We start from the raw sequence: 12,176 nt of genomic DNA, 5'->3' as shown, positions 1-12,176 counted from the left end.
CACAAAATAATTAACGTACCTTACTTTAAACCGTTATTTTTATATGCATAATTGTGGAATATATATTCATAATTAATAATTTACAAATTGTGCAGTAGAAAATCTACCAAATTGTAAGACGTCGACTTCTCGTTTGAGAAGCCTTTATATTTATAATCTGTAATATAAAAATGTAGTAAGCTAATTTTGTGATATTTGTTATGTCGATAGAAAATGGCAGTCATTTTTATGGACGAGGACTTTTTTCAAATAATTGAAGATATAATTTATTTCGCCTAAATTATTGCTTTAATCAATTTTATCATTTGAAACAAATATCACATAGACAATGGATCTGAGACGATTATAATGAATTCGAAAGTCGCCAAATGTAACAAAAAATGGCATTCCTGTTATAGACTAATGTTGAGTATTTATCTACCTGAAACAAAAAGGAGTATATTAACAAAAGTTATATTATAGTCTTTGTATATGCCTATATTGTATTCCAATTAAAGAAGGAGTAAAGATAAACTACAAGCAGTACTTGACTAATATATCCTTATCCATAGTATAACACTATCTTACTATACTACTTAATTTTACTTCCAAAGTTACAATAACAATTTTGCCAATACCAAAGATAATTCTAGATTTTAATTGATGCTATCGATTTAATTCAGTGTCATAGTTTATTTGTTTTTACTCCTTAGGTGGTTTGAATATGCTATACTTGTAATTCAATAAGCAAGCAATAAAAAAAAAATTATATCTTATAATCAAATAAGTTTACCTTCCTATATCTATACAGTATATATAATCATGCAAATAAAACTATTCATGCATTGGGATTTAAGATAACCATTGGTGTTCCCTCAAACTTCTTATATGATAGTCAAAAAACTTTTGGTGCTGGAGTTTTTAAAGTCACCTCTGGACTCTCGGTCAATTATATCAGACAATAAATATGAAGTGTAGAATGAATAAATGAATTGTATAATCACTTTTTCTTAGTCGTCGTCTCTTCTTTAGCTTTCTTTTCAGCTTCACGTCTCTTGGCCGCCTCTTCCCGCTGCTGTCGAATGATTGCGAGCCTGGCGAGATCTGCTCGAGCCTGGTCAGTCTTGCCTTCAGCGTGCGCCTTTTGGTAAGCGGCCGCTGCTCGTTGACGCTCAATTTCTTCTCGTTCACGCCTGTATTATTTATAACATTGTCATTACTGAATTCATGATAATCAAATCTTTGATAAATTCTTAATGTTAGCATTTATCAAAGATTAGATATTGTTGATAATTTGCTGCTGGAAGGTACATCTCAAGAACTACTAATTACACAATTATTTAAGTTACCATGGGCTTGCTCCTTACTGACAAGAAGACTGAATAAAATGCAGTAAAATAGTATAAAGATGACAGGTAATAATGTTGTCTTAGATTTTCGCGATTATTACACATTGAAATAAAACTAGTTTTTAACGGATTTAATCGCGTATATTAATTATTTTAACATCCCGACGTTTCGAGCACTTTGCACTTTGTCTGCCTGTGACCACGAACACTGCAAAGTGCTCGAAACGTCGGGATGTTAAAATAATTAATATACGCGATTAAATCCGTTAAAAACTAGTTTTATTTCAATGACAGGTAATGTTTTAATAAAACATTGTAACTACCAATTAGACACTTCTGCTATCCAAAACCAAAACAAATCATATTTTGAATGTATAAACTAAGCATTACTCTATTTAATGCTCACAAGTTTCTTTTTTAATTGTTTTACATAGTACAGTAAAAGCTACTTTCTTGTGCTTCCTTCATTCGCAATTTCACTATTTGAGGAATAAAAAAGTTGATTATGAAAATTGATCCACCTTTGGAAATAAGTCTTATTTTTAAGAAGGAATTTGCTAATGCCAATGCTGAATATCAGTCTGAATTGAAGGAGCTTTTAAAAACTGCCAAGCTAGAAAAAAATTACTATAATATTTAAACAATTGCCTAAAGCTGCAGATAATATGTAATTAATCAATATATATGGTCAAAAACTTCAATTAATCATTTTTTTATAATGTTTTTGCTTTTTTAATTCATCACCTAGGAATGTATCTCCTATAACCACATACAAATTTGCGGCATATTTACAGAACATATGCCTTGCAAATAAAGAGCTTTACTGTACATCAAATCTTGTATTCAATTCTAACCTTGAAAGTTGGGGCTTCTCGCCCTCAGGAAGACTATTTAAATTAGACAGCTTTTTGTTTTTCTTTACTACTCGATTGGGATTTTCTACTTCAATGAGGCCTGAAACTCCCTTTGCTTTGGTGGGGTGCTGTAAATTGGAAAAAATACCTTATTATTTACAAGAAAGTAAGGCACTACCATACCAGTAAATGTATTTTATGTTTGTAATGTTTCCTGCACAAATTTTATATAAAAAATATATTAAATTTAAAAATGTACTACCTATTATATGCAATACAATATATATATGATATACTTGTTTTGTTTTTTTTTAATGTTTTTTTTTAATGTTAAAAGGAGCAAAATGCAATTAAATGTCAAGATGTTTTCAATTTCCTACAGATTAAGAACATAAAATTAAATATATTTCATAATTTGTTCAAAATATTATATGTTTATAAGCGATGTGATGCCTTACGTCTTCATCTGAATCACTATCGTCACTGTCATCAGATCCAGATTTGTTCCCTTCAGACTCTTCTTCACTAGAGCTTTCATCACCATGCTCCTTCCTCCATCTGAAACATAAATGCTTCTTATTAAAATACTGGAGGTGATTTTACATGATAGGATAAAAACTATTTCTACGCTTTTTATACAATTCAAAATCATTGTTTGGAAGCAACTTCCACTCTATTCTTGTAATTCTTTGTTAATATAAGTGACGGTGATTCAATCATGAATGGGCATTACTAGTTGTAATATACTTGCTTTTGTTTCTGTTCTTCCTGCTTTCTTTGTTCTTCCAACTCCTCTGGACTGGTAAACTTACGATTGCGACCCTTGTGATTGGTATATTTACCTGAAATATTAATAATTATTATAAATAATGGGGGTTACAAAAAGCACATTCTAAATAACATTCGATCGACATTGAAATTTAATTATAAGATCCAGCTTTACAAACTCACCACGTGGCATGATTAAATATATAAGGACGGTTATCTAATTATAGTTATTAATATTATTAAATAATAGAAAGGTTATTGAGTTATATCCAATAAATAAGAATCGACAAATTTAGCTTTGACGTCTTCAAGTAACGAAACGATATTTGTGGTCACAGATTACCGTAAAATTGCACCGGCTATAGATAATAACTAAAATGTTATAAAGAATTTACAGATATATTTTTTTTGTATTTCAACTTCAACATTTCTTATGCGTTTTTAATTTCAAATATTTTACGAAATAACAATTATTATACATGTAACAAAGGAAATATTTTTGAATTTTTATATAAGTTAAAGTTAATATTTAAGTTAACAAAAAGAAATATGACATATTATGTTTATGTTTTTTTATGATATTTAAATATGGCAATAATTTACTGTTAGTAGTTAAATAATAAATATATTGTTTAAATATATTAAAATAGATAGGATGAATATTACAAAAAAATATATAAGAATAATTAAAATATTATACTACAACAAGTATAATTTTTTATCTCTGGGTATTTAAAATGCGTTAAATACTAAAATAACAAAACAAAACTAATATAAATTCTCTATAATAAACATAATATAATAATAGAGTGTACATTGGATACTCCGCACAATATTATTTGGTGTCTCGTTACACTTAAACAAAAACATTTTTTTTCTTCTATATATTTTTTTTTAATTCGGAACTCATTAAAATATTCGATTAAGTTATATTTTGCATAGAAATAGATAAATTATTATGAGTAAAGAAAAATAAAAGTATACAGAAGAAGACGAAAGCAACACAAAAATAAATTACTCAAGGATTTTTTTATTTAATTTATTTATGTTATAAAAATACAGACGGGAGTTTGATGCTTTGATATAACGCTTATATGCATGCACGATTAAGAGTAGCTAGTATACGTGTATTATCTATGACTAAGAGTTATTAAACTCTGTGTTCTGGCTTAGATAGTGAGTGAGCCAGTGTAACTGCAACACACGGAACATAACATTTTAGATTCCAAGTTCGGTGGTGCATTGGCGATGTAAGGACTAAGGAATGATTACGGCGCGGCGTTTATGGGCGATAGGTATTACCATCGGGTCCCAGGTCCATTTGGCTGCTTACTTATTTTGTTTATAAAAAATAGATCAATCAACTAGAAATCAAATATAGTCAAAGTAGAATGCAAAAACTACAAACTACTTGAAGAAAATATTTTTACCATTATTAATGAGCAACGACAGTACCATATACGGAATTTAAAATTATAAAAAAGTTGATGAAAATGAAGATTGATGTGTTTGAAACCCTATTAAGTTGAATACTGATTGAATAGCCTATAATAACCATTAAACAAAATATTTACAGAGTATGTTGTTATATGATGATGAAACTTGTTGAGTTTGTTTTATCTTTAGTTTATGTAGTGTTCATTATTTAATGACAGGTTGTCAAGCTTATCGTTAAAGGGCTACGACCAGTGTTCAAAACTATAACCTAAATGACAGAAAAATCTATAGTTTTAACATCGGATTTTTTTCCTTTTTTGTTAAAATAGAAAATCCTTTTTTTTTGTTCAAATTAATTTACTTTTAAATTTTTTAATAAAATATCACGTTATTTGTAGAGAAAAATATTTTACAGTTAGAAAGCTGTCCTATATTAATTTAAATATATTAAGAATTTATTCAATGTGCTATCGTCGTTGACGAGTTATTTCTTTTTGAAACGTACATACTGGATACCTATTAAATGAAGCTCTGCTTTAAGATAACAGACGACGTGAATTGTTTTATGGAATCACTTGAGTCATTTTATGAGTACCTATAGCAGTATGCATAATACTTATATAAATAACTATTTTTTTAGTCTCCGTTACAATTAACTACTAACTCTACTTCCCCTGGCTTATAGTTGTATCATACATTAGCGTTATTTAGGCAATTTTTCTCGTAGGTAAGGCTTAAAATTTCTGTTTCTTGATTTACCCTGATAATCTATAAATGGGTTAATAATTAATTAATTATAAAGTAACAACAAATATTTTTAAAACTGCCTCACAAATAAAACCTAAAATGAATAACAATTAATTTATGTTCTCAAATTATGCTAGTATCAGATTGTTAAGTTATCCCTTTACTTGAAAAATTCTCATAGAAATAAAAAAAAAAAATTATGCACGTATAAAAAAAACGTTATTTTTATTTTGACTTTAATACTCGCTTTTTAGTCTTATATAGTTTATTAATCTCAGTCACATCACTAATTTTCAGTTAGTTGCAAAAGCGAGAAAGTACCCAAATTTAATAAACGTTTCACATACGCATTTACGTTCTGATTACACGAAAAGCATAAACTCTTGCTTATCATGTATTTATTTATTAATCACGATTACAAAATAACCTAAATTTAAGTAACAGTAAACTTGTAATTTACTGCTGAATATTGTGATTTACATTTTTGACGGATATTAAAAAAACATAAACAGTATTCTGTTGAACATGAGGTACTGTAGGTACGTTTTTTCAGACAATATAATGCCGGAAGTGGTAATGCGTTGATATTGAAAACTTTATACCTAATGATTAAACGAAGGAAATATGGTTAACGCATTATGAGAATTATTACATATTACGTCCATCTAACGTGGTGTTTTGTTACTACAAAATATATCTTTGCTTATAAATGATCTTAAACTTGGTTTTTAATGAAAATTAGAAGTATAATAACTTACCCGGTTTTTATTACAATTAAAGCAATTATAAACAAAGTTATTAATAACCCAAATTACTCTACGTACGAATAATTAACTGAGGAAATATAAAACAATGATGCGAATTATGAAGTAGGTACCTACATAATATGAAAATAATATGTTGAATAACGTTCAAAAACCTTTTTTAAAAAAATAATAACATAAAATCCCTTTGTTCATTTGTCCAAGATTGACCTTTAGTTTTGTATCGTTCAATGTTTTAAGTCTAATTGACCATCAGTGATTGATACAGATCGTGAAAAAATACATCAGCTGTTGATATTGCAACGGGTTAATGACATTGTTTTCGGCATTATGGTAACTCACGACAAAGCCTTATCGGATACATATGTAAAATAACTTTTTTTACCTACTGATTATTCTTGAAAAGCTTTTTTTACCCTTATGTGTATTTGATAAATATTCATTCAAATAGATAAAATTATTCAATGTAAGAAAAAAACAAAGTAAAGTACAACTTGTACAGTGTACAATTGAACATGTATATTTGCTGTGCTGAGGTCTTCTATCTTTTTGTTATAAAGGTTTTTATTTTTTTAATTATAGTTTTAATTCATACATGATAAAGGGAAAAGTCATAGTGGTACTAGTACTTCAAAAACAAAATAACATACGTATGTATTACTTATTAAAGAGATAGCGAGTCTACTAAGTATTAAGTGCTCAGAGTTATTGGCAGCAAAAGTCGGGTTAGGTAACCTAGATAATGTTAGGGCTGGATCGTGAGAAGCATGCATAAGAGGCGGCACATACCCAGTAGGGGGTGAACATAGGCTGCAGCTGCGAATGACGACGTATTTGAGGTGTGCGCAAGATCTTTAAATTAGGCCAGTTCACTTAAGTAGTCGTTAAAGTCATAAATCAAATGCCAAATTGTCTACAAACATTAGATTTATTTGCACTTAAATCCAAAGTTTTCATAATTAGTTAAAATTTAGTGGGCCAGTATAATTAGGTTATAAGCACATCGATCCTAAAAGTTGATCTTCTAAAATAACTAACTAATAATAAAAAATAAATACAAATAAGTTATAAAAATGCAATATTTAAAAGAAACTCAATACAACTTTTACCTTCATATAACCATGAAGGTAAAAAAGTATGAATGAATATGTTTTGACAAAATAGGTTCTATGTTAGATAAATATTTAAATTATAAAGTAAAGCAAACACTAGATAAACCACAGATTGTAAACCTACGACATAGTTTTTTAATTAAAAAGTTACACTCAGAAAATAGTTTTAAAACAAGAAAATTATAAGTTTAGTAACAAGTCTTAAGCAATAATGTAGTACGACTGGTTCATCTAGTCCTTTAAGTTTCATCACCTTACGTCCTACCATTATTTTTATTTTAATAAATGGGTTCAGTTACTTGATTAAACGTTATTGACGCAAGCTTGATCGTTTAAAAATTTACGTACTGCATTTATGGTTTGTATAATTTTACACCACAGGTGATGATCACATAATTAGCAGGGGTGCCCCTTTTATAAAAACATTTGACGAACGATGAGGGCAAATTGGAAGTTTTGTTAATTTTTTACTCGTTTAATTATTGTTGTAAGTATAATCATCATTGAAAATTTGATGGAAAGATAATGCGTGTTTGGATAAAAAAAAATTCTACTGATATTTCCTTTTTTATTGATAATTGTCTAAAAAGAATCATCAATAGGCACCAAAATAAATAAAAATAAAGAAGGTACTGTACTATTTTGTTTTTGCTAGGTTTGATTGTTAAGTTGTCAATTTATTCATTAATCTGAAGAATGTGGCTGGACCCGGCTGGATGCGGGAGGCGGAGAACTTCGGAGAGGCTTATGTCCAATTGTGGACTGTAATTAGCTGAATGATGGTAATTAATTTAAATGACGAGTCTGATACGACGGGTCCTTACTACAGTATTGGAAGATGCACATACGTCTTTTTACTACTTTAATGGCGAAAACTTCAATCATAAATTAATTTGGAGTATCCAACATTAAAAACTGACCAAAAGGCTTATCTAACAATGTAAGACGAGTAAAAAGACATACATAACCATTCATCTTTTTAAGGCTCATCACTCGCTTGGGCTCAGGTTGAATCGCGAGCGTATGTAGAGTGCCCGGTTTGTTTTATTTACGTGGCGCGGCAAGAGTGTGCGGTTTTATAATATTTTTTTTTATAATTCTTTTTTGATCTTCTTTATAGTATATATAATTAAATATGACAAACAAATGCATTTAAAAAATATTAAAATATATCAATCAATAATAGACGAAAATATATTAAATAGTGCCATTTAAACTTTAACTATTCGAATTAACATGACAATGCCTTAATAACCTTATTTTGCCTGATATTATTTAAATTTTTTTCTTTATTGATGACCCTAAAGTTCGTCAACAATTTGATTATTAAATAAAAATTAAAATCGATTGCCAAACAGAGGAGAAAAATGTACTGGATAGTTTTGTCTCTGACTATTTAAACATTATATTAAATCATTATCATCGTCGCTGAATCATTACTTAAGACTAGTACTGATGACACTCTTTGACTTTTAAAGTAAAAACACTCTAAATAATATCTAACGGTAAACATATGCTAACTCAAAAATGGTACATAAGGTTAGTGTGAAATTTAATATTGCTTATGTTAAATGTGTAAAAACGGATGTACACTAAATAGGGAAGCGTTAGACCTTATTGACAAATTATCTTGGTGTCACTTTAGATACTAAGCTATATTGTAGCTCCCTCATTAAAACGGGTACTGACCAAAAATATTAACTGTCATTTCACGATATATACTTCATAATGTGACGTATGTTAGTAAAAATATAGACTTTTGTAGAAATTGTAACGTACATCCTATTAGTACCAGGAACAAGCTACGAATGTTAATCACATAGGGTTAGTAATTCTTTTGTTGGGCAAAGTATACGTTTTAACAAAAGGATCTCGGAAAATATTCAAAATATTTTATGGAAAAATTAAAAAAAAAAACCATTAAAAAAGTTTGTGCGTTAAATGATATTATGAAACTAATGACTTCTTAAATTAAAACACACGTTAGAAATGAATTATAATAATGGTATTGTAAAATCCCGCTGAACTTCCTTTGCCAGTTCTTCATATTTTCTTGACAATCATTAAGTAAGTGTAATACTTTATTATTTGTCTTATGGGTTTTGATTAAATCAAATAATTAGACTATTATCATGATAATGTGTATATAAATAAAACATTACTGTTAATTATATTGTAAAAACATATATATCGGATATAGGCCTACTATACTATTTATAGGATTATCCTGTTACAGAAAACAATCGGTCACCTCGTTGTCGATAATGTGGGTATTATTGTCGAGTCAAGGTTGATCTTTGAATTACTATGTAAAGCACATTCGTGACCCGAAAACCTAATGTTTTGACGGATTGTTCCTGACATGCGTCACGAAAAAAAACACTCACTTAATGTTAATCCGTAAGATTCTACTAACATAGATTTTGCAAACAATAAATACGCTTTAAAACGTCATTAAATTCGAAAGTGAATACTCGTGGTCGGCTTGCTAGTGAATAACAAAAATTCTAAACGATTCTCTCGTAATTCGTCGAGTTTATTTACTATATTGTAAAACATAGTTGTTGGAGAATAACAGTGAATAAACGCTTGATTTATTCGTCATTAATCTATGAAAATTAGTTACCTACATTAATAGTATAATTAATGCAGATATTCTCTCTTGGATAAATTAAATCAACTCACTTGTAATACAATAAATTTATATTAAATGTAGGTACATAGTACCTACCTATTAGATTATTGGCGTAATTCGTAAATTCATTTTCATTCGAATCAGTTGTCAATTTCAATTCAAGTCCATTGCTATGACATATTTTAATATTTCTATCACACACAAATGATTTAAGTTGTTGTTTAATTTAGTCTATAATATGTCCTCGTGTTATGCTTCCGGTGCTATTATTCGTAATAGTTTATATTGGTCACAAATGAGAATAAATAAAAAAATATTGATTTATTTAATACTGTTTATATTATATTTACTTTTATAATATTGTATACTCAGTTTCTTAACGGCTCTTCTCGGTAGTTTCCACACTAAATAAAATATTACATTCAAGTGCTTGTAAAAAGCCTACTTGAATGTAGTATATTTTGATTTTTACTTTGTTACTAGATGTTAGTCTGGTAAAGTACATATACATGGTATATATATATTTTTATATAATGTATATTAAAGTCACACAACTTTAGATATGTATATAACGCTTCTGTACATGTAATTTTGATAATAAAATTTTGAGCTTTTTTGAGTGGCTCCTTAGATTGAATCTAAACCAGATTGAATAAATTCCATGAATTCCCTTTAAATCGTGATAAACATTTCTCTCTTACATAAAAGACGAACCGCATGGGACAATATCAATTACAAAATTTCAAGTATAAGGGTATGCGTTTCACAAAAGGTATAAAATTACGTTCAAAACTTTTCAACTTGATTCTTCAACAAATAAGTTTATTTGCTTAATAAACGATTTACATTAATTCGACGTCCGATTTTGCAGTTCCATTTATAAAAGATCTTGATAAGACACAGGACTTTTAGAGTAATTTGTTTCACTTGTAATTCGCATTGGAATTTGTTTACTTTTTTTAAGCAGACAGCTCTATTCGACATTATTAAATTTATCGCCATATTGCATTGCCTATAACTATGAATGTACGCGTAAATCTGTCAATGCTACTTGCTTCGAACTATCAGATATATGTAAATGTATACCACTATACTCTATTCCAACCATAAGAGGTGAAAAGACAAATAAACAACATTTGACAGCAAACTAAAAATATTTATCTCAAGCTTATAGTATGAATAACTGCATCAATTTGTTTTTTTTTTTAATTCTATTGTTTTTATAATAGCTTCTCATTTAATTTTAATTTTATAAAATGTCACTTTTTCGTATTCTTAACAAACTGGCCGTTCAGAAAAAAAAAATATTTTTAAATTTAAATAATCATTCAAGTACATTTTATATTACAACATTAGTGATTGCATTATAATGAGGTATGATAACAATTTCATAGTAAGAAATTATCACATAGATCTATCTTCAATTCATTCATTGTCTTATAGAATTGATTATAAAGGCTTATTCTATTATTTTAACTTAGTATTATGTGAGATATATAGAAAATGAAACGTAAACAATTATGATAATTATTGTATTGTAGTTTTTTTACGAATTGAGGATGTTGTAATTTGTTCGAGTTTGTAAAAAATAAGATCATAATTTTTATTATTATGCACGAGATGAAAAAAAGATATATACGAAATTAATAGGAGGAAACTGTTGGACGAAATTAATATGTAAATATTTTTTTGTCAAAATCTATGTTTACTGTGATTGTTGATTCGTTTGTAATGCAATAAATTAACTGCTTTATTTGTTCTAACTGTTCTAGGTGGCGTCGTATTCTTAGAAAATACACAGACATTACAAATATACTACATATAAATAAAAAATAATTATTTTAATGTCTTTTTTCAGCACTGACGATCGAACATGGTTTTCGTGAGATGTGAAAAATGAAACACAATTATTTGGTAATAAGATATGTCTTAGCAGTGTATTTTATTATGTTCATTTAAAAGTCACCGCCGTACGGTAACGGTAATATAATTTTTCCACTGATTGGAAACATCCAAGCATTATAAATTTATGACGGTTATTATTGGTCAAATAAATTTATCAGTTCTTTTTTTTAACTAAGACCTTACAATAACATGGTAATTTAAATTAAATAATTTGGGTAAATATTTGGAATTTAAATGAAACTTGCAAAAATAAAAAATAAAACATAGAAAAATTGAATACGTGTAGATATTCTACTGAATACAGCAAGTAGCATGTGTCCTTAAATTATCTGCATAGTATCATAAAATGATGATGTGTATTTCATAACACGTGTTTATATTATTGTAACCTTGATATATCTGCTTCTTGCGTTGTATTTAAAAAAAGGATTTTATCTGTAGTAAACAAGTTTTTCATAATCCTCCATAATCTTGTCTCGGGTACATAAAAATGGATCCAGCTAATTGGCTATACTGAAACAGGACTATTAATATTCTCTACTAAGTCACCAGTGTTAAATGTTCGAACGAAGAGTATAAGAGGCGGAGGATCTTGATCGCGCGTCCATACATAGCCAAAGGCCTTG

At 28.3% G+C, this 12,176-nt stretch overlaps 1 protein-coding gene across 1 annotated transcript; it reads right to left on the bottom strand.

Moving 5' to 3' along the window:
• Window positions 1–239: 239 nt before the first annotated feature.
• On the bottom strand, window positions 240–3,287 carry LOC125065687 (28 kDa heat- and acid-stable phosphoprotein-like). The gene is made up of 6 exons (XM_047673453.1): window positions 3,134–3,287; window positions 2,934–3,024; window positions 2,641–2,740; window positions 2,183–2,310; window positions 984–1,172; window positions 240–421 (listed from the first exon to the last, which is right to left on the bottom strand). The coding sequence occupies exons 1-6, from the start codon at window positions 3,141–3,143 to the stop codon at window positions 418–420; spliced, it is 522 nt and encodes a 173-aa protein (XP_047529409.1). The 5' UTR covers window positions 3,144–3,287; the 3' UTR covers window positions 240–417.
• Between the last annotated feature and the right edge of the window lie 8,889 nt (window positions 3,288–12,176).

This window comes from Vanessa atalanta, chromosome 8, assembly GCF_905147765.1.
Source record: "Vanessa atalanta chromosome 8, ilVanAtal1.2, whole genome shotgun sequence".
Classification (NCBI taxonomy): Eukaryota; Metazoa; Arthropoda; class Insecta; order Lepidoptera; family Nymphalidae; genus Vanessa; species Vanessa atalanta.
This window is presented reverse-complemented; position numbering and strand designations above follow the sequence as displayed.

What these genes read in the sequence shown, in the direction of transcription:
- LOC125065687 (XM_047673453.1), bottom strand. An exon ending in CAGGAAGAACAGAAACAAAA is followed by an intron (nt 2,741 to 2,933) that starts GCAAGTATATTA and finishes TTTATGTTTCAG; the next exon opens with ATGGAGGAAGGAGCATGGTG. An exon ending in ATAGTGATTCAGATGAAGAC is followed by an intron (nt 2,311 to 2,640) that starts GTAAGGCATCAC and finishes TCCAATTTACAG; the next exon opens with CACCCCACCAAAGCAAAGGG.